At 53.9% G+C, this 20,662-nt stretch overlaps 1 protein-coding gene across 1 annotated transcript; it reads left to right on the top strand.

The window, feature by feature from the left end:
* Window positions 1–4,418: 4,418 nt before the first annotated feature.
* ADAD2 (adenosine deaminase domain containing 2) lies at window positions 4,419–9,501 on the top strand. Its single transcript, XM_045890294.2, has 10 exons — window positions 4,419–4,878; window positions 6,969–7,109; window positions 7,423–7,470; window positions 7,561–7,686; window positions 7,777–7,927; window positions 8,019–8,186; window positions 8,310–8,539; window positions 8,648–8,891; window positions 9,146–9,266; window positions 9,350–9,501. Exons 1-10 carry the CDS (start codon window positions 4,419–4,421, stop codon window positions 9,452–9,454), a joined length of 1,794 nt encoding a protein of 597 aa, XP_045746250.1. The 3' UTR covers window positions 9,455–9,501.
* Window positions 9,502–20,662: the final 11,161 nt, after the last annotated feature.

Below are 20,662 nucleotides of genomic sequence, written 5' to 3'. Positions count from 1 at the left end.
CTCGAAGGCAGGAAGTCCCGCCTCCTAGCCTGGCCTCCGCGGGCGCCCTAGAGCGCCACCTCCCGGGCGGAGGGGGAATGGGAGTGGAGGCGCCGCCTTGCGCAGTGGAAGAACAGTTGTAAGGCCAGCGTGGCCGCGGGTTCGAATCCTGTATCTGCTTGACTTCCTGTTTCAGGGCTTGTTGTTGAGTATTAAGTTAATTCATTCAACAAACACTCACTGAGCACCAATATGAGCCAGGCACTGTATTAGTGACTAGAAATCCAGTGAATTGTTCTCATACCCTATGAAGCCAGGCTTTACAACTAGGGGTACGGTAAGCCCTGGAGTGCATGAGGCGCTCCCAGTGGTCAAGCAAGTATAGCTCTAGGCATATGGTGACTAACATAACATAATAAAATAAAATTAAAAAAAAAAAAAAGTATAGAGCGCCTGGGTGGCTCAGTTGGTTAAGCGACTGCCTTCGGCTCAGGTCATGATCCTGGAGTCCGGGGATCGAGTCCCGCATCGGGCTCCCTGCTTGGCAGGGAGTCTGCTGGTCCCTCTGACCCTCCTCCCTCTCGTGCTCTCTGTCTCTCATTCTCTCTCAAATAAATAAATAAAATCTTAAAAAAAAAAAAAAGTATAGCTCTAGGCATATGCTTCTCAATTCTAGCTTTCATCGCATCACCTGAATGCGGTGTAAAACAGTTTCTGGGTGGGGTGGGACCTGATATTTTGCCTTCCTAAATTCCCAGGTGATGCTGATTGTGCTTGTCTGGGGGACACGCTTTTAAGAACTACCGTGCAATCATAAATCTTACCATTATCTTAACCCAATAGTTCTCAGACTTGAGTGTGCAACAGTATGCCCCGGAGGGCTTATTAAACTACTTTGCTGGGCCCCACACCCAGAGTTTCCTGTTCCGTAAGTCTGGGATGTGATTCGAGAATTTGCATTTCTAATGAGTTCCCAGGTGTTACTGATGCTGCTGGTCCAGGCACCACACTTGGAGAACCATTATTTCTAAAAAATCAATTTCCAAAATCTCAGCATCCATCTATACAGTTTTTCTCTGGGAGGTGCTTGAGATCAGACACTTGCCTTTCCACACTGTGGAGTATTGCCTGAGATGGGTGCCGAACGAGCAGGAAATTCCGAAAAGCAGAGTTCCTACAGGAGAGTCCCCATTAGACTGAGAAAAGTGGGTTCAGTAAGAAATAGTGATGGAAGGATGCAGAAGGGGCCTTTTGGGAGCTGACAATACCACGTTCATCTCAGTGCTGGTTACGTGGATGTGTTCAGGGCGTGAAAATTCATCAAATGATCTGTACACTTCTCTGTACGTGAGATATGTTTCAATAAAGCAGCTTTTTTTAAAAAAAAGGAAAATGTGATGCTTTATCTCATTAAAACTTCTCAGTGTGCCTTCTCAGCTGTTTTAGAAGGCAGAAGTCACTCTATGAGGGCAGGAATTCTTCAGGGCTGGTCACTGCTGTACCCCAAACACCTGGGAGAGTGGACGCTTGGTAAGTACTTGAATAATTGGAAGCAGGAATGAAATGAGATGGTTCTCCTGAGAAAATCCCAGCACTCTGATTTAAACTGAAAAAAATGAAGTCAGACTGTTTCTGATAGGCAGCAATTCTGTTTTAGCTGACTGGTTTGATTATGAGGGTAGGCTTTGCCAATGAGGTCACTTGGAGAGCGTTTTTCATAAATGGAATAAGTGAAGCCTGCATCTCCATGGTTTTGGTGGAAACATACTGGAAAGATAATTATAATATATAATAAATTAGAAATCGCTGCTTTTGCAACTATTTAAACTTGCGACTAAAAAATTGGGGATGTATAGTTTTTCAAAATTGTTTTAAGGTTATATATGCAAAAAAAATTGAGGACCGTTTATACTGGTTTCCTATTACTGCTGTAAACTGCTGTTTCCTATTACTGCAGATTGCCACAAACTCAGTGGCTTACGACCACAGAATATTGGGGGTGCTTGGGTGGCTCAGGTCACCATGTCAGGACCCTGGGATGGAGCCCCATGTCAGGCTCCACACACAGCCTGCTTGAGATTCTCTCTCTCCCTCTCCCTCTGCCCACCCCCCCCCCATGCTCTCTCTGTAAAATAAATGAATCTTAAAAAAAAAAAGACAACATAATATTGTACAGGTTTAGAGGTCAGTGAGACTCATTTCATAATGGGTCTCACTGAGCTAAAACCAAGATTTTAGCAGGGCTGTGTTCCTTTCTGGAGGCTCTAGGGGAGAATCTGGGTTCTTGCCTTTTCTGTCTTCTGAAAGCTGCCTGCATTCCTTAGCTCCTGGCCCCCTTCCATCTTCACAGCAACGACGGTCAGTTGAGTTTTTGTCATGATGCCAACTTTCCGATTCGGCCTGTGTCTCCTTCTTCCCTATTTAAGGATCCTGGTGATTGATTACCCTAAAACAATCTCCCCTTAAAAAAAAAAAAAAAGATTTTATTTTTAAGTAATCTCTCCACCCAAGGTGGGGCTCGAACTCACAACCCTGAGATCACGAGCTGCATGCTGCACGTGCCAAGTCAGCCAGGTGCTCCCAATCTCCCTATCTTAAACTCAGCTGATTAGAAACCTTAATTCCCTCTGTAACCATAATGCTCCCCTTGCCATATGATGTAACATAATCCTACGCGGTGGGAATGAGGACACGGACATCTTTGGGGGACTGTTATTTTGCCTACCATACCACTATTCTGTATCACCCTTAAGAGATACCCATCTAGCTTCTGCATTGTGAGGCCAATCCATTTTTTCCTTCCTTCTTTTCTTTCCCTAAACAAGTTGTTACTTTTTTTTTTTTACCGACATACACTTATCGTGCAGTAAACTGCACAAGTCTTAAGTGTCCAGCTTATCAAGTTTTACATACATGTATCTCCCCATAATCACCACCCAGATCAAGACAGAGAACATTTCTGCCCTTCTAGAGAATTCCCCTTCCCAGTGCGACTTCCCAGTCAATATCCCCTTCAAGAAGTAACCACAACTCTGACTTTTATCACCATAGACTAATTTTTCCACTTCACGGAATGTGTATCAACATAATCATATTGAAGTTGTTCTTTTTAGCCTGGCTCCTTTCACTCAAATGCCTAAGAGATTCGCCCATGTTGTGCATGTAACAGTAGTTTCTTACTGTTGGGTTACAGTCTATCGTATGACTGTTTGCCCATTTGTCCATGCAATTTCCTGCGGGTGATGTTTCTGAGCTTCATAACCCCATTCTTGTCTCTTTGTGGTTGTATGCAGCCATCATTCTGTTTCTGAGCACCTGCTGTGATGTCCCTTCTATCTACATAGGCCTGCTTCCACTCTCTGGACTATACCCAAAACCAGAATTGTTCTTCCTGATGCCATTCCTTGAAAGGTTTGAGAGGGTGAATCTGCCCTGCCCCGCTCCTCCCAAGTCAAATATTCCTGGTTCCACCAACTTCTCATAGGCCAAGCATCCACACTACCTGGTTAGCATCGTCATGACCCAAAGGTAGGGATCACCAGCTGCAGGAGCAACAGTGACAAACCTTCAGACTGTGAACCAAGAAACTGGTCCTATTTTCCTGTTCATTGGCTTCTGTAAGACTCCGTTAAACATGTGGCCCCTTAAAACTGTAGTGTATTGCATCCTAGCAGGCTAGATGCCAATCGTCTTCATTCCTAACTTCATCTTGTTTTTGTTATTTTTCCTTCATTCCTAGTCCCTCACCTTAAAAAACTGCTGTTTTGTGGTATTTGTATAAGCCAACTTAAAATCCCTTCTGAAACAACAACAACAACAAAAGGAAGGGGGTGCCAAATGGTTAATTTTGGCTAGAGGCTTCAGGAAGTGGACACTTTTTAAACGTAGATCCTACGGATGCCGTGAGGCTGCCTCAATTGAGAATACCTGCGTTTATCAGCTAAAGACATTTACCTCCCGCCGAAGTTTAGCGGTTGGGGGTGGTCTGGTGCGATGGGTGCAGTTTGGGGCATCCTGGGGCGAGAGCAAGGGGGAGGCCCTAGACCCACATCCCCAAACCCCTTCCCAGGTCTTCACTTCCGGGACCACCCCAGGCTGGAGAACAGGGTCATGGGAGCACCCGCCTTCCTCCCCTCCCCGCTCCCTGGCCTGAACACCTGGAAGCGGGAGGTTAGCCCGCAGACCGCTCAATCCGTGCTCCGCGTCCCGGCTGCCGCCGCTCCTGCGGCTGCTCAGGAGACTGGCCTTCAATTGGCTGGGCACAGCGTCGGACGCAGCTCTGCAGGCTCTCATTGGCCAGCAGTGAGGCGGGGGCGGAGCTTGACTTGCTCCGGCTGCCGAGCCACGTGCTCCTCAGGCGGAGCCGCGCCGCACCGTGTAAAAGGGCGCAGGCGGCGTGAGATCGGTCCCGTCGTCCTCTCTGGGCCCCGTGTCCGGCCATGGCCTCGGCAGCCGGCACGGCCTCAGGCGCGGATGACGGTGGCCGCAGGAAGCCCCGTCTGGCGGCGTCGTTGCAGATCAACCCCAGGCCCAGCTCCTGGCGGCCCACGGCCAGTCTGGGCCAACATCCCCGGGAGCCCGCGGTCACCCCCAACGCGGAGAACGACGAGGGGGGCGGGCAGCCCCAGGCCTCGGCAGCAGGGGACGGTGGGCCTGGGGAGGGGGCCGGACTCGGGGACCTGGGGGCAGCCGGGGCACGGGAAGAACCGGGGGGACAGATGGGGAGGTCCCCGAGGGTCTCTGTCCCGCCTGCAGGGCCTGCCGGGGACCTCCCGACGGCGGTCAGGCAGCTGGGCCTGCAGCTCAAGGACCCGCCGCAGGGCCAGGCCGTGGCCCTGCTCACGCAGTATGCGGCCAGTCTGGGCGTCTCCCTGATCTTCCGAGAGGACCAGACCGCAGGTGAGGCCCGGTGGCGTGCGACCGCGGCGCTCCCTGGGCTAACGTCCTATGAAGTAGGCGGGATCGCGAGCTGGCCTGCAGCGAGGCGGACCTGCCGGGAGCACCAGCTCCACCCGACATCTAACTGGCGAGGTCACAGCAGGGGGAGCGTTATCCCCAGCTGAAGCTTGGAGAGGTTCACTACCCAGCCTTTCAGCCCGGGTTTTTTTGAGGGCCAATTACTTGAAATTCCAGGTTGCCACGCCAACACTGGAGCTCCCTAAGTGAGGGCCAGCTCCTGACCGAAAGATGTTATCGAGCATAGTTTGGTAATGGCAACAGTGCGAGGAGACGGGATCGCTCGCATGTCCTCTCCTCTTCCTCCGTGTGTCCCCCCAGCTCTGACTCAGACACACACAGCAATACCCCAGGTCCTACATTCAGGTTCCCAACCTTAAGGCAGAGCCTTCCCAGTTTCTAAGGAGATGGTAAGAGAATCTGTTCAGATGCTGGGTACATTTGTAGACTGCCTAGGAGAACCCCAAATGAACAGCTCAAAAAAAGGTAATGCATTAAAAATGTACTTGGAACTTGTCTTAATCAGGGACGGTAAGACAGCAGGCACGGAGGTGATTGTCATGATGGAAAGAATTAAGGACAGGTCCCTAGGAACGGGAGGCACGCTCACCACGCAGGTTCACAGGGGACAGGACCAGGGTTGGCCAGGAGGCAGAAGAGTGGGTAGAGAAAACTGCAGAGCCTTTGTTGGGGTTTTCTCGGGAAGGAATGGTTGAGGCAGGGTAGGTATGCTGGGTAAGCTTAGGATTGTGTAAGACAAGGCGCCAAGTAAGGTTTGGGGTTAGGAGGGTGTCCCTAGTTGCCCAGTATCTGCCTTGCGGTGATCTAGGGTTTATGGTCTGGGTATGAGCTCTGGATCGGTTGGTTTCATTTCTTTTTTAAAGATTTTTTTTATCTATTTGAGAGTAAGCCCATGCACGAGTGGGGTGAGGGGTAGAGGGAGAGGGTTCGCAGACTCCCCACTGAGCTCGGAGCCCAATGAAGGACTCAATCCTGCGGCCCAGAGACCTGCGACCCTGAGCCAAAAACAAGAGTTGGACAGCCAACCGACAGAGCCCCCCAGGTGCCCCTGGAGTGTTGGTTTCTATATCAAAGGTGTGTTTGTGGGGCACCTGGGGGGCTCAGTCAGTTGGGCATCTGCCCTTGGCTCAGGGCATGATCCCTGGGTCCTGGGATGGAGCCCCGGGTTGGGCTCCCTGCTCTGAGGGGAGTCTGCTCCTCCCCCTCCACTCAAGCATGAGCTGTTCTGTAGCTGCGCAGGGCTCTAATCTCCTGTCCCCTGACGCAGTTCCTCGGCCCACCTTTGTGTGCAGGACACTGATGTTTTGCTGTGAAAGAGAAAAAAGGCGTTGATAGTTTTGACAGTTGGGTTTCCTTTCTCCACTGACCCAGAACTCCCATTTTAACATTGTATAAATCTCAGCGCTCACAGAGGTCCATACAGAGTTTGAGGCCCCATATCCCTGAGAATTCTGGACTGTCCCCGCACAGGGGACAGTATGCCTGAGCAAACAACAGCGTACACACTCCCACAACACAACACAGAGCTCCGTCACAAATACGCAGTCCCGCACTGGGAAACGGATTCCTCTCTTAATGAAAAAAGAAACTTCATCAAAAAAAGCAAAAGCGCACTGCCGAGCGAGGAGCCGTGTAAGACTGTGTGTGAACGAGAAGCTTTGAAGACAAGACGTCGGGGGTCCAGTCCACAAAATGAAACCCATTCTTCGTGCAGTATTGCCATGAGCCCACGCTTCGCATTTTGAACGCGTTCAAACATTTTGTATTTTGTGGTCATCGTTTTGATTTTGTGATTCATATTTCATGCGTCGTCACGTCCGTTCTAAATAAGAGGAATACTCCTCTTATTTCTTCTGGTTTTCTTTTATGGCAAAATTGCCTGATGGCCGGTAGTTTCGGGGTGAAGGTAGGGGTGGGGTCAGGAGGAAGCAGGCTGAGAGGGGCTGTGGCTCAGGTGGGCCCGTGGTGGGGATGGAGTGCGGGGCGCTGCCTCAGGGCCCCTCCCTCCGCAGACCCCTGCTTGCCCTTCTCTATGCGCGCCGAGCTGGATGGGCTGCTCTGCCCCGCGGGAAATGCCAACAGCAGGTCGGAGGCCAGGCAGCAGGCGGCGCTCTCTGCCCTCCACTACATCTGGAGTCAGCTGGGGAGCCCAGGTAAGGGGGACAGGTGATCCAAGTGGGTGCGTGTGCCGGGCTGGGTTGTCACGGAGACCATCTGGGCATCAGGGCCTCGCCTGCAGGGAGCTGGGGAGAGGGGACTGTGAGCTGACTGATGCCCTAATTCCTTTGAAGCCTGCCCACCCTGGGGGTGCAGGGACCGCTAGAGGGGCAGCCCAGGAGTTTGGGGTTGCTGGAAGATGATTCCCCCTCATTCCCACCAATTGAACGTCTTGGCTTCCAGAAGGACCAAGGACGGGTGGGCGGGCCCTGGTACCCATGGTAACCCACCCCCTTGTCTTTCTTCCAGAGCCCCCAAAGACCCCAGGCAAGCCTCCAGTCGCCCCTCTGAGTGTAGGTAGGTGGGCCCCCATTGTCCCCAGCCCTGTGGTGAGGGGAGGGGTACAGTCTGTGGGGTCCCCACCTCCACCTTCTCCCCAACGTGCAGAGAACATCCTGACCCACGAGCAGCGCTGTGCGGCCGTGGTCAGCGCTGGCTTTGACCGCCTGGTGGACCAGACCTCCCCATACAGGGCCTGTAAGGGGACTGTGGCTGCCGTCATCTTGGAGAGAGGTAGGGCTTGCCCTGCCCCCACCTCGGGACCACCCCCACCCCACGGACCCCTTGCCTTTGCCAGCGTGGCTCTGCCCCCTTCCCTTACAGAGGTGCCAGGCGCCAGGGGCTACGCCAAGGAGATCTATGAGCTGGTGGCGCTGGGCACAGGCAGCAGCACCTACGCCGGCTGGCTGGAGTTCTCCGGGCGGCAGCTCCACGACTTTCACGGGCTGGTGGTAGCCCGCAGGGCCCTGCTCAGGTGAGGGGTGGGCCGGGCGGGCGCTTGGCTGCAGGACCCGCAGCGCGCAGGACCCCACAGCCCGAACCGCTCCTCCGCCTGCCTCCTCCAGGTTCTTGTTCCGTCAGCTCCTGTTGGTGACACAGGGTGGCCCCAAGGGCCAGGAACGGTCGGTACTGGCCCCCCAGCCTGGGTCTGGGCCCCCCTTTGCCCTCAAGCCCCGGATCTTCCTGCACCTCTATGTCAGCAATACCCCCAAGGGAGCCGCTCATGACATCTAGTATGTGGGGAGCCCTGGCGGGGCCCTCCATTCAGCTGGGTGGGGAAGGGCAGTATGGGGGGGACAGAAGAGCAGCCTCACTCTTGTGTCCTACGCCTTCGCTCCCTCTGCCCACCTCTGCAGCCTCCCACCAAGCTCTGAGGGCGGCCTCCTGCACAGCCCGCCCTCCCCCCTGCAGGCCCACGTCCGCGGGGAGCTGAAGCCTGTGTGCTACGTGGCCCCCGCGCTCCGGGACACCCATGTGGGCTGCCTCTCCGCCAGTGACAAGCTGGCTCGCTGGGCCGTGCTGGGGCTGGGTGGTGCCCTGCTCGCCCACTTCCTGCCTCCCCTCTACGCCACCAGCCTTGTCCTGGGTGAGGGCCCTGGGGGCTCTGGGGGTGAGGGCGGAAGGTGGCGTCTGCGTGGTGTGTGGGAGAGGGTGTTGGTGACGCAGACCTTGTCTTGTGCTTCTGTCCCCCCAGCTGACCCCTGCCATGACCCCCCAACTCTGAGCAGGGCCATCCACACCCGGCCCGACCTAGACAGGGTCTTGGGGCCATGCCTGCCACCCCCCTATGCCCGTACCACGCTGCACCTGTTTGCAGGGCCCCCCGTGGCCCCCTTGGATCCTGCCCCCAACACCTGCCATGGCCTGAGCCTCAACTGGAGCCTGGGGGACACCGATGTCGAGGTTGTGGACGTGGTCACCGGGCGTGTGAAGGCTGAGTAAGAAAGGCCCGTGGGCAGCATGGTGGTGAGGGGTCCGTGGCTCCGTGCCCTTGGGGCAGGACGGTGCATCTGGGTCCCAGCTTGGGTTCTGATCCTAGCTTTGTGACCTGTAACCCTGGCTGGTGCTTCTGTCACTCACCCTGTGACACCCATGAGTCCCCCCAAGATTGCATGGCCAGAAAGGAGATGGCGTGAGCAGCATGGTGTGGGCCCCTTAGCTCAGTCTCCCGGCCTTCTCTGTCCATCCGCAGTGCCGGCCTCGGGCCCCCCTCCCGCCTCTGCAAGGCAGCCTTTCTCCGGGCCTTCCGCCAGGCTGCCAGAGCTCTCGGGAAGCCCCGCCTCCTGGCCTTGAAGACCTACGAGGCAGCCAAGGTCAGCGCTTGGCCACCCCTCCAGCCCTCTCTGTCCTCCCGCAGCAAGCACGCGCTCTCCACCCTCCTCCTGTCCTTTCCTAGGCCGGACCCTACCAGGATGCTCGCAGGCAGCTGGCCCTCCTCCTGGACCAGCAGGGCCTGGGGGCTTGGCCCTCGAAACCACTGGTGGGCAAATTCAGAGACTGAAGCCCACCTCCTGAGCCGAGCTGGATCCTGCTGGAGGAGGGTCGCTTCTGGAGAGGGGTGGGGAGGCGCATAGGGGGATGGGAGATGCACGGGCAAGGTTGGGGTTGCAGGGAGGGGCTTATGTCGTTGGGGGGGGTGGCTTGCTGCACATTCGGACTTGAATAAAGAGCAGTTTTTGGTGCTTCTACGTGTTGTTGGCTCTTTTGGGAGGAGCGGGGAGCCTGCAGCCCTTTTTTTGAAGGATTCATGAGTGGGACAGCTCCACCTACCTGCAGAGAGGTGTCCCCAGGAGTGGAACAAGATGGCAAGTTTTTCTAGGAGGGTGGGGGCAAAAAGTTATTGGCAAAAAAACCCTCAAATAAATAAAAAGTAATTGTTCTCGACACAGAGTTTTCTTGGAGAAAAAGCAAAATGTCTTGTGCAGATCAGCTCATCTTCGGGGAGTGGGGAAGACCCAGGTGAAAAATCTCTGATGGACCGGTTGAGACTACCCTTTTGGGGAGGTTGAAACTGCAATTATATTATGTGTTAAACCCCGCTTTGGGAACTCAGTCTAAGTGACACCATTTGGGGACTGTGGGGTTTTTTTTAAACACAGAATGACTTTATTGTGTCGCCAGCCCACCTGAGTGGTCCAGGGGAGGCCCTGTGGGTCCTGGGGCAGGGCTGTGGTTGTGTGGGGGCGTTCCTTCTTGGGTGTGATTGGGGCTCCTGTGTCCCTTCCTTTCCCAGTCATGTGGGAAACAAAGGCAGAAGAAAAATGATTAAATATCCTTACTCCCTCCAGCCCATTGACAAGTCCTTGAAACAGGCAGAGTGACATTCCTCTAGGGACTCAACTGTCTCCACGCTGACACTTTGCTGAGGGCAAAAGGCAATCCTAGCTCAGCACTCCCACCCCCCAGGATCCTGTAAGTATACTTTAAAGTATAAAAATTTAGAAATTTCCTTTATCCCTGAACCCCTCAAGATACGTGTTGGCAATCATCCCCCAAGCATATAGCCCACTGATAGACATCTGAAGGGTCTCATGACTCAGGTTTTATTAGACGGTAATAAATGACCTTTTCCCAACAATAGCTCAAGGCCCTGGGAATGTTGCTTCCAAAATTCCTTAGAGAATGATGCAATCCCAAATCCCCTCCCAACTAGAAAGTATGTAATGGGCCATTCCTCATGACCCCGGCAGAATCTGTTTCTGCCCACGGGTCCTGTCCCGTGCTTCGATACAACCACCTTTTTGCACCAAAGACGTCTCAAGAATTCTTTCTTGGCCATCGGGCTTCCAACCCTAAAGTTCTTTCCTACATCAGCTGGGGGAGTACAGACCGCCCAGGCAGGCCTGATTATTTCTCTAGATGAATCGACTCCAGTGCACCAAGCTCAAGTGGCTGGCAAAGGCCACACACACCCAGGGGCAGAGAGGTGGCTTGGACGGAGGGGGCACCGTCCCAGGACTCCAGCATCAGCACTGGCCTGCCCCTGAACGTTGACCCAGCTTCCCAAGGCCCACCTAGGGGAGCAGTCCGTAGTTCTGAATCTTAAGACAGCTGCAGGGGCAGGGAGCCTGGGGCCACAGGGCGTGGAGCTGGGGGGCTGGCAGGATTTCAACCACCCGTGGCCCCCGGTCTCCAGACTTCAGAGCAGGCTGTGCTCCTGCGCAGGGGACACTGCCCGGGCTGGCGGGGTGCCCAGGTGTGCAGACATGTGCAGGTGTGCGTGCCTGTGTGGGGTGAGTGGTCTTCCCAGCCGAGGCCCTCAAGAGTGCCTGATAGCCCCGCCGATGCGCCACAGCTCCCTGGAGGAAAAGGAAGGCTAACCCCGCAGCCGGCCCTGTGAGGCAAGCAGGCTCAGGCAATCCCTTGAGTTACCCAGGGGAGCAGCTGGGGCGGCACAGGAGGAGGACCGGGACCCCACTCTGTAGGGCTCGCTCTGTCAGCTTCCCAGGGCTGCAGTAACAAAGGACCACACGCTAGGTGCCTTAAAACAGACATTTGTTCCCTCCCAGCTCCGGAGGCCAGAAGTCTGATCAGCAGCAGGGCCGGTTACTTCCGTGGCCTCTCGGGAGCAAATCATTCCAGGTGGCCGCTTCCGGGAGCAGCGGGCCGTCCTTGCTCAGGGCAGCATCACTGCTGTCTCTGCCCCTGTGCGCCCGGCCTCCTCCCTTTATACGTCTGTGTGTCCCTTCTAAGGACCCCAGGCATTGGATTTAGGGCCTACCCAATTCCCATAGGACCTCATTTTAACTTCACATGTGCGAAGACTGCTCCCAGGTAAGGTCACTTTCAGAGGCCCCGGGGGCGGGGCATGAATTTGGGGGTGAATGTTTACCTCTATACACCCGCAAGCCCAGCGGAAGGGACCCTGGGCCCTACCCTCTCACAAAAACCCAAAGGACCTTACCGGCAGGGATTAGGGCAGCAGTCTGCCCAGGGCCTGCCTCCTCTCCCCAGTGGGACCATGATGCCCGAACCCTCTGGCATCCTTCAACATGGGGCTGGTGAACCCCCATGTTGAATCCTGGTCCATGTGGGACCATGTCTGCTACCACTCCTTCCTGAGCCTTGCTGATGTAGGAAAGAACATTAGGGTTTGAGGCCAAGGGCCACGAAAGAATTCTTGAGACATCTTTGATGCAAAAAGGTGGTTGTATCGAAGCACTGGACAGGACCCGTGGGCAGAAACAGCTTCCCCCGGGGTCATGAGGAATGGCCTGTTAGATACTTCCAAGTTGGGAGGGGGTTTGGGATTGCATCATTCTCTAAGGAAATTTGGAAGCAACGTTCCCAGGGCCTTGAGCTATTGTTGGGAAAAGGTCATTTATTACCGTCTAATAAAACCTGAGTCATGAGACCCTTCAGATGTCTATCGGTGGGCCACATGCTTGGGGGATGATTGCCAACACGTATCTTGAGGGGTTCAGAGATAAAGGAAATTTCTTTTTTTTTTTAAAGATTTTATTTATTCATTTGACAGAGCACAAGCAGGGGGAGCGGCAGGCGCCGTGGGGCTAGTGGGGCCCCACTTCACAGGGCAGGATGCTCCTGAGGTCAAGTAGAGTAACTTCTGGAAGAACACGTGGGTGGGTGGGGTGGTGCTGCCTTCCCAGCCCTTCCACCCCGGGCACTGCGGCGGCGGCTGCTGGATTGGCTCCCGTGACCTTGGACAAAACTCCCAACAGCTCTTATAAAATGAGAACTGTACGTGGGAGGTGGGAGATGCAGTCTTTGTGGTTGAGAGAAATGCTCGGGGCCGCAGTGTTTGGGGGATGGCAGGGAGAAAGCTGCTGATGGGAGGGGCAGGGGGAGGGAGGGGAGGGGGAGGGGAAGGGGGAACGGAGGAGGAGGGAGAAGGGGGGAGGAGGAGGGAGAAGGGAGGGAGAAGGGGGAAGGGAGGGGAGGGAGGGGACGGAGGGCAGGGGCTGCCTCTGGGCTGGCCCGCAGGTGCTCAGGAATGTGCAGGTGCAAGGCAGCGGGGCAGGTGGAGGATTAGGGGAGGGAAGTCGGAACCCTGAGGGTTCAAAGCCAGGTCAGCGCTGATGGTTTTATCTGAGTAAACGGCTGGGTTATTTACCATTAGGTATTGTTTCTCTAAAAGAAACTTCTCAGGCCAACTTTGAAATCACGATTTCTCTTGGTTATTTTTTTCAGGGACGAGAAGATTTTAAAACACCCAAGCCTATTAATTAGCCCATTAATTGCACGTTGTTGTCCCCAGGAGATAATTTCAATTGATTTACTTTTTGTACCGCATTGGTAACTACAACAGCCGTCCCAGACTGCGGCTATATGCCGCAAGCCTTTTGATATTCATTCATCAGATAATCACTGGGTAAACAGGTTATTCACGGTGACATTAACTCTGCTGTGTTCTGCCAAGTAAGGAATATTTGTCCCCACCCTGCGTAAATCTGCCTGTCCAATCCTTTCCTCCCAAGACAGTCCTTATTACACAAAACTAGCTCAGGTCCTTTGACTCAGCTTATTTATGTTGAAGGACAATGATAAGGGCTGCTTTTGAAATGGAGAGTCTGTTAATGTCCCCTTGGCCTAATCCCCTGTGGGTGCAGTTTTTGCCAACCCAGCATATTTAAATTAAGAGGTGATGTCATCTAGCTGGGCACAAGTCACACGGGCCGGCTGCCTCCTCCAGGAAGCCTGGGCCGTCCCCTCCTCCCTTCCCGCCGCTCTGAGCTCTGGGAACCTTTCCTGAGCATCCCCTGCACCATGCTGTCCCTCCGCTGGGCATGGACTTCATCACTGAGCAGGAGGGCGGACCTGGAGGCCAAGGGGCCACTCCACCTTCCCAAGCCTCAGTTTCTCCACCTGGCAAATGAGTCAGCCACAGATGCATCGCCTGTGGGGTGGTGGTGGCGGAACTGGGAAGGGGGCTGAGCAGCGCTCCCGGGTCTTGGCGGTCCTCAGGCGGTGGCCTGTGTCAAGCCTGTCTGCTCCCAGCTCCCGGGGGTGGCCCCCGGTTTGCTTCTCCCCATCTCCTTGGAGGGCGGGGGTCTCCCACACAGAAGGTGCCTGACCGACAAGCGCTGAATGGGAAATGAATGAATTATATAGGATGTCCTCTTTACAGGAGTTGGCTCCAGGGAGAGAATAGAAACCCTGTTCTCAAGTATAGTTTTAGATGACATTTTGATATTTTCCATTGTATTGTGGCCCTTTTCCCTCTGCCCTGCAGAGAGTGAATAAGAGTTAGAGAAAGGTTAGTGAGAGTCACCCCACTCCCCGGCTCGGCGGTGTGATGGCAGGTTAAAAACCCCCGCATACACCCTGAGACGCTGTAACAAAGACAGCCACCCCCTTGGGCTTTCAGCAGAAAGGAGGTGACAGGTCCTCCGGTGGCTGTCCCCCATCCTGACTTCAGGGGAAGGCAGCCTCCCCTCCTAGGACCGGAGCCGGGGTTCCCCACATCACTTATGCTCACCTGCCCATTGGTCCACACGCAGTCACACGCTGCAGGGCTGGCTGGGACGCGGGAATCTGGTGAGAGCGTGAGTGGACCCCACTGCTCACCTCGTCCCTGGGGCCGGTACTTGGAAAGATGGGGGGAAGGCATCACGCTCTGGGAAAGAGGGGGCACACGCGTTTGCTGCCAGGCCGTCCCTGAAGGTAGAAATGGGCTGGGGGCAGAGGTGGGTGGGTCTAAGATATGGGTCTAGGACTGAACAACTGTTCTGGGGGCATCACGAAGTGAAAACATTTCATTGCCCAGCGTTGCTACTGGTTGAGAAGACGGCGCGTGGGGATGTCAGTGCTGCCCTGGGTGACCATGCCGGTGTGGGCTTTTCCCCATAGGCTTTGCTGATGTTTGTCAGGATCACGTCCCAAATAAACCAGCTGCATGTAAATCCCTGAATCAGGGTTTGCTTCTGGGGGAACCCAAAGCTCTGGGAGAACCAAGTCAGACCTCCTCAGAAGCCGGTCCACATTTGGCGCCCACAGGCCCCCACGTCACTGGTCTCATCATGCTGCCCTCTTCCTTCCCAGGACTTACCACAAGCTGTGCTTGTCCCATTCATTTCCTTCTGGACTTCTCTGTGGCCTGACTTCCTACCTCCCCGCCTCCCCTCCGCTCAGGACCACACCAGCATCTGTCGTGCTAACTGCCCTCTCCGATGTGCTGGAACAACATCGGGCACGTGGCAGACATGTAAGAAATATTGCCCCAGAACCCAACTCTTGTCCCTCCCAGCTTCTGAATGGCCTTGGTGTGACCCCTGCCCCCTAGCACCCCTCGCCCGGCGGCCCTGGGACTAGACCTGCCCCAATACAGCAGAGAAGTCACAACATCACTTTTTAACATTGTTTAATGTTTCTCTCGGAGTTGCAGGGGGCAGGGGAGCCCCGAAGCTTAGTTAGGACGGCGCCAGGTGACACTGCTGAGCTCCTCAGGGGATCTTATTTTAAGCTGATCACTGGCCAAGTACAGTGGAAGCCTTTGGAACAGCAAGATTGGCTAATTTTAGCGTGGGGCGCCCAGATTCGTTGTTTCCAGTCACCCTTGGTTTTGTCCCGCTTAGAGCAAAGGTGAGTTATGAAAGTCACGTGACATTTTCCACACGTTTTTGGGAGCAGGCTGCCCCAAGGCAGGGCTGGGGAGCACAGCCTCAGCCAGGGCCCCTCGGACGACCAGGGAGCCACAGGGCTCTCGAGGACAGCCCTTTGTTTTATTTTTAACCGACATTCTGTTCCTAGGGGTGCCCCTTGGTTGGATGTCAAATGCTGGGTAGGGCAGGTGCCGGCCGAGGACCAGGAGGCACGGAGCTGAGGGCATGGGCTGGCAGTCCTGGCTTTGCCGACTCAGGCTGTGTGACTTGCCACATCACAGCCCCTCCCCGAGCCCTCACGTCCACACTTGTAAAATGGGCAGGTTCTTTGGTTCTAAGAATCCGTGGGCCAGGCTGCTCCCCAGTTGGCAGGGTCAGGGAAGGGCACCAGAGGGCCCCTCCTCGTCACAGGTGAAGAGAGAAGTCCTGCTCTGAGCCTCGGGGACTAGCTCATCTGCAAGGGGGACACTCTCCTCCTCCCAGAGGTGGCCTGTGCACACCTGGCCTTCTGGAACATTCTATCTGGCCTGCACGATCAGGGTTAATTTTGTTTCTCTTTGAATGCCTTTGGGCCCAGCCAGCACTCCGTCCCTTTCTCACTCTCCACTCCCATGCTAGCATTTCCTGGGGCCACCTCCCAAACCAAGGGAATGCACATCACCAGTGAGGGGCACGGCGCCCCCAGATGTGACACCCGGGAGGGACGCCAGCTCACAGGTGCCGCGGCTAGCTGGGGATGCAAGCCTCAATCTGAGCATGAAGAGACCTGGGACAGACACAGAACGAGGAACATTCTATTACAAAGGAAGGGCTATATTCGTCCAAAATTTTGGTGTCAGAAGTGCCACAGAAGGCTGTGGAAACAGTCCAGATTATGGGGGGCTAAAGAGATGGGCTGCATAGATGCCCCCTCTAGTCCCTCCTGGTGGGGGAAAAGCCGTAAAGGACATTATTAGGTCAACTGGCAAAACTGGAACCGACAGTAGGTTAGATTAAAATATTGCGTCCACATTAAATGTGCTGAGGTTGATAACTATATTGTGGTTTTGTAAGAGAATATCCTTCACCTTAGGACAGAGACCCCCTGCCCCCGAAGTATTCCAGGGTCTCCTTGGCTCTCCATCTTAAAACAAAGGACGTGATTTACCTTAGAGCTTCCTCTCCTTTTATTTTCTTGGGTGACTCACAGATTCCTTTGAGAATCCAAAGAAATCACTGGGCACTTGACACTCTGAAACGCACATACATACATGCTTTGTTGCTTGTCATCTCCAGAGGCTTCCAGGCCCTCTTGGAAACCCTCTGCTGAGAATTCTTGCACTGATGGTTTTCCGACAGACCTTCTAGTGCTACATTCTTTTTTTTTTTTTTTTAAAGATTTTATTTATTTATTTGAGAGAGAGAATGAGAGAGAGAGAGAGCATGAGAGGGGGGAGGGTCAGAGGGAGATGCAGACTCCCCGCCGAGCAGGGAGCCCGATGCGGGACTCGATCCCGGGACTCCAGGATCACGACCTGAGCCGAAGGCAGTCGCTTAACCGACTGAGCCACCCAGGCGCCCCTAGTGCTACATTCTAAAGTTGTTTTGTTTTTTTTAAGATTTATTTTTTTGAGAGAGAGAGCGCGCGAGCAGGGGGAGGGTCAGAGGGAGAGAATCCTGGAGCAGACTCCCTGCTGAACGCAATCCCAGGACCCTGAATCACGACTCCGAGATCACGACCTGAGCCAAAACCAAGAGTATGACGCTTCACTGACTGAGCCACCCAGGCGCCCCTACATTCTAAAGTTCTAAAAGGACCATGATGTAGTCAACTTACTCTCAAATGGTCCAGAAAAATCTATTTATATATAATTAAAAAAAATAGTAAGTGATAAAGCAAAGCAAATGGCAAAATGTGTTTTTTTTAAAAAAGGTGTATTCAGGTAATTGTATGTATGTACTGTTTTTGTTCTTGCAACTTTTTTGTGTTTGACGTTTCCCAAATAAAATGTTAAGGAAACAGTTGCCTGGTGACTAGTAATCATTCCCTAAGTGCTGCCCATTATTAGCATATCAATGTGAGGAAGAGGGGAGGGGATTCAGGGCCCCTGGTGAGAGGCAGGCCACTGGCAGGCCCAGCCCCTTAGCCTGGCACCTGCGGGGCCTCAGGTGGGGGCAAGGAGCCCAGGTGGGTGGGTAGAAACAGGGCAGGCAGCTCGTAGACAGAGATCTCAGTGAATTTCTATTCAAACTTGAACTATTTCATGATGTTTGCTAAGGGAGCCATTCTGTGAATAGTCAGGGACCATGGTTTGGTTTGTTTTGGGTTTTGTTTTGTTTTTTACCTCTCTTCTGGTTTCTTAACTGCCCCTCCATGGCATAGACTGTTGCAGTGAACTCTGCTCCCCAGAATCACATACTGTCCAAACCCAGACGGACTTTAATAACCATCTGGTCCAACCTCTCCATGGGAATCAGTGAGAAAAGGAAGGGCCAGTGAAATCAGTCACCATGTCCACTGTGATATGACAAAGAAAGGGTGACAGCTGGTGCCGGAGATACCCCGAGACAACCCTGCTTACTCTGCTCAGGGTAGCACAGCAAAGTTATGTTCTTGTAATATTCTTGTCTTGAATATTTCCTTTGAGGGCTTGGGCACTGTTTCAGATGAGCCTAAGAACTGAGTATTCTGCTGGAAATCAGGATGCTTGGATCTAACTAAGTAAACCGGCTGTGTGACCTTGGGCAGGTGGCTTTCCCTCTCTGAGTCTTGGTCCCCCCATCTTAAAATACGAGAGATGATTTACTACATAAATTCTTATCCTTTTACAGGGGCCATGGATTCCTTTGAGGATCTGATAACAATTGCTGGACACTTTTTTGAACCCGTGCACTTTGAGATGCACATAACCTCCAGAGGTTCACAGACCCCCGCATGGAAACGCTCTGCTTAGATGGTATTCCGATGAGCTGTCCAGCTACCGATTTCTCAAGTCCTGTAAGCCATCAGACTAGAGTCAGTGGGTGGAGCCCGCATTTGCACCATCCGTCCATCCATCCCCAGGTCACTTTTTGGGCTCAACTCTGCTTAGAGAGACGGTGAGCCAACATTGTAAAGCCTTCCAGATGTCAGCTACGCTTGTGGTGAGTACAGCATAACGTACAGACCTGTCCAATCACTCTGCTGTACACCTGAAACCAGTGCAACATTGTGTGTCAACTGCACTTCAATTAAAATAATAATAATAATAAAGTTATCTGTGGGAGCCACATCTATGACATGACATGAAATTGCTTGAAGCAGAGGGCCATTTGCCTTTTGCCTTTGGCTGGAAAATTTCCACCTTTGGCCACAGTCACGCCCATCGACCTCAGAGAAAACAAGCCCTTCGGGGACTGGCAAGACTCCTTTCGGCCAATGGGGATGAAGAGACCGCCTAGCAACTCGCTTGTCATCACTATCCCATCCAATCAGCATGCAGGGAAAGCTGGCTAGACAAATTCTACTTAGACCAGTCCCTGGGGCTATTGCTGGGGAGAAAAAATAGAGCGTTTAATTAAGCCCCACGTGTGAGCAATCAGTTCCAATTTTCTACTTCTAATTCGGTAGAATTTCCACCGGACACGTATTAAGACACTGTAGAGTCTCGTAATGTTGGCAATGGGCTTACCTATGTTTCCTTCAGCCCTGGCACACTTTTGTTCAGATGGCTGGGATGTGAACCAGAGGAGAATGCAGATGCCTGGGTGGAAGCCATCACAGGATGGGCAGAGCTGCAACGAGGAGTTATTGCACCAGGCACGTGGCACAGGAAAAAGGCCTCCAATCAGAAGAGGGAGGGCCGGGTGTGGGGTCTGATTTGGGTCCCAGGCCTTCCGTTGGCTGTCGAGGATTGTTCCTTGGTTCTGGGGTGAGCTCTCCAACCTCAATTCAAGGCACCCTGACCGGAGGTGGGAGGGTTAGAAATTCTCACATTCTTTTCAACATCATCATTTGCAAATGTTTCACCTTGGGATGCAGAGCTCTCTACCCACAGAGCAGCCCCGAGGGTCTTGCTGGAGCCCCAGCCAGAAAATCACAGATCTAGCCCAAGCCCCACACTTGACAGAAGGCAAGGAGCCACGGGCATACAGAGAGTGAAAATCTAGGCCTGAGGGAGCACCCAGAAGCTCATGAGACTCTGCTACTCACTTCCTGGGGCAGGTGGCACGGGGTGGCGATTTTATAAGGGGCAGGGGCTTCCCTCGTGTGTGATCACTGGGCCACTATGCAAAGAGCTTCCTCGCTGAAATGTCAGTGTGGGAAGGACTGCGGTTGACCTGCCGACTTTGGGGGTCTAGAGGAGACATGTACCCCCCTCAGCTGGGAGGGCACCCAGGGGAGTCAAGAGGCGTGAGGGCTGCCCACGAGGTAAGGCTGGCTTGCAGCCAGAGGAAGGCATGGGCCTGGCACATAGTGGGCCTGCGCTGAGTATTAGCCGAATGAACGAAGAGCAGGCAAGCTGTCCCGGGGATGAAATGCTGGCATGCTTACACACAAACGATATCGGATCTGCCCGTCCCCGACTGGCTCGCCACCACCCATCTGTGACCCAGGCCACCTTCTGCTGTGGATTTCCAGCCAGCAGTAATGTGCATGGCTATGTCACTCATGGAAGGTGCCATCGAGACCTCCCCGAGGTGTGGCCTCCTGGGGAACAAAAGATGAGACGAGGTACTCCTCGTACAACTAACAATACGAGGAGAGAGGCCCTCACAGCCTGTCTGAGCCGCTCGGTCGTTCTCTGCCCCACGCTGGTCTCCCTGCGCGCTGCCTGACCATCTGCATGCACACCTGCAGTCCAGCCACATCACTGCTTCCTCCAGCACCTACCAGAAGGCCCAGACCCTCCACTCAGCCTCACAGCCCACCACCTTCCCATCCCTACCCCTTTCCAGCTTCAGCTCCCCAAACATCCCTCCTCATTCAAGCCCTCCTGGGTCTCGAGCTCAGGATTCATTGCTCTGGCCTCAGCACACACTGCTTTTATCTTGAACACCTTGGTCCCATGTCTGCTTCCTCCATTGGATGCAAAGGGCTGAATCTGTTCATGAATGAATAGTTACTAGACAAACATATTTAAATGTAAGCTGAGGAATTACCCTCTGGCATCAAGGGCCTGGTCTGG

This window comes from Mirounga angustirostris, unplaced genomic scaffold (assembly GCF_029215605.1).
Source record: "Mirounga angustirostris isolate CCGP_5_RB_7025 unplaced genomic scaffold, mMirAng1.0.hap1 SCAF_16, whole genome shotgun sequence".
Taxonomy (NCBI): domain Eukaryota; kingdom Metazoa; phylum Chordata; class Mammalia; order Carnivora; family Phocidae; genus Mirounga; species Mirounga angustirostris.
This window is presented reverse-complemented; position numbering and strand designations above follow the sequence as displayed.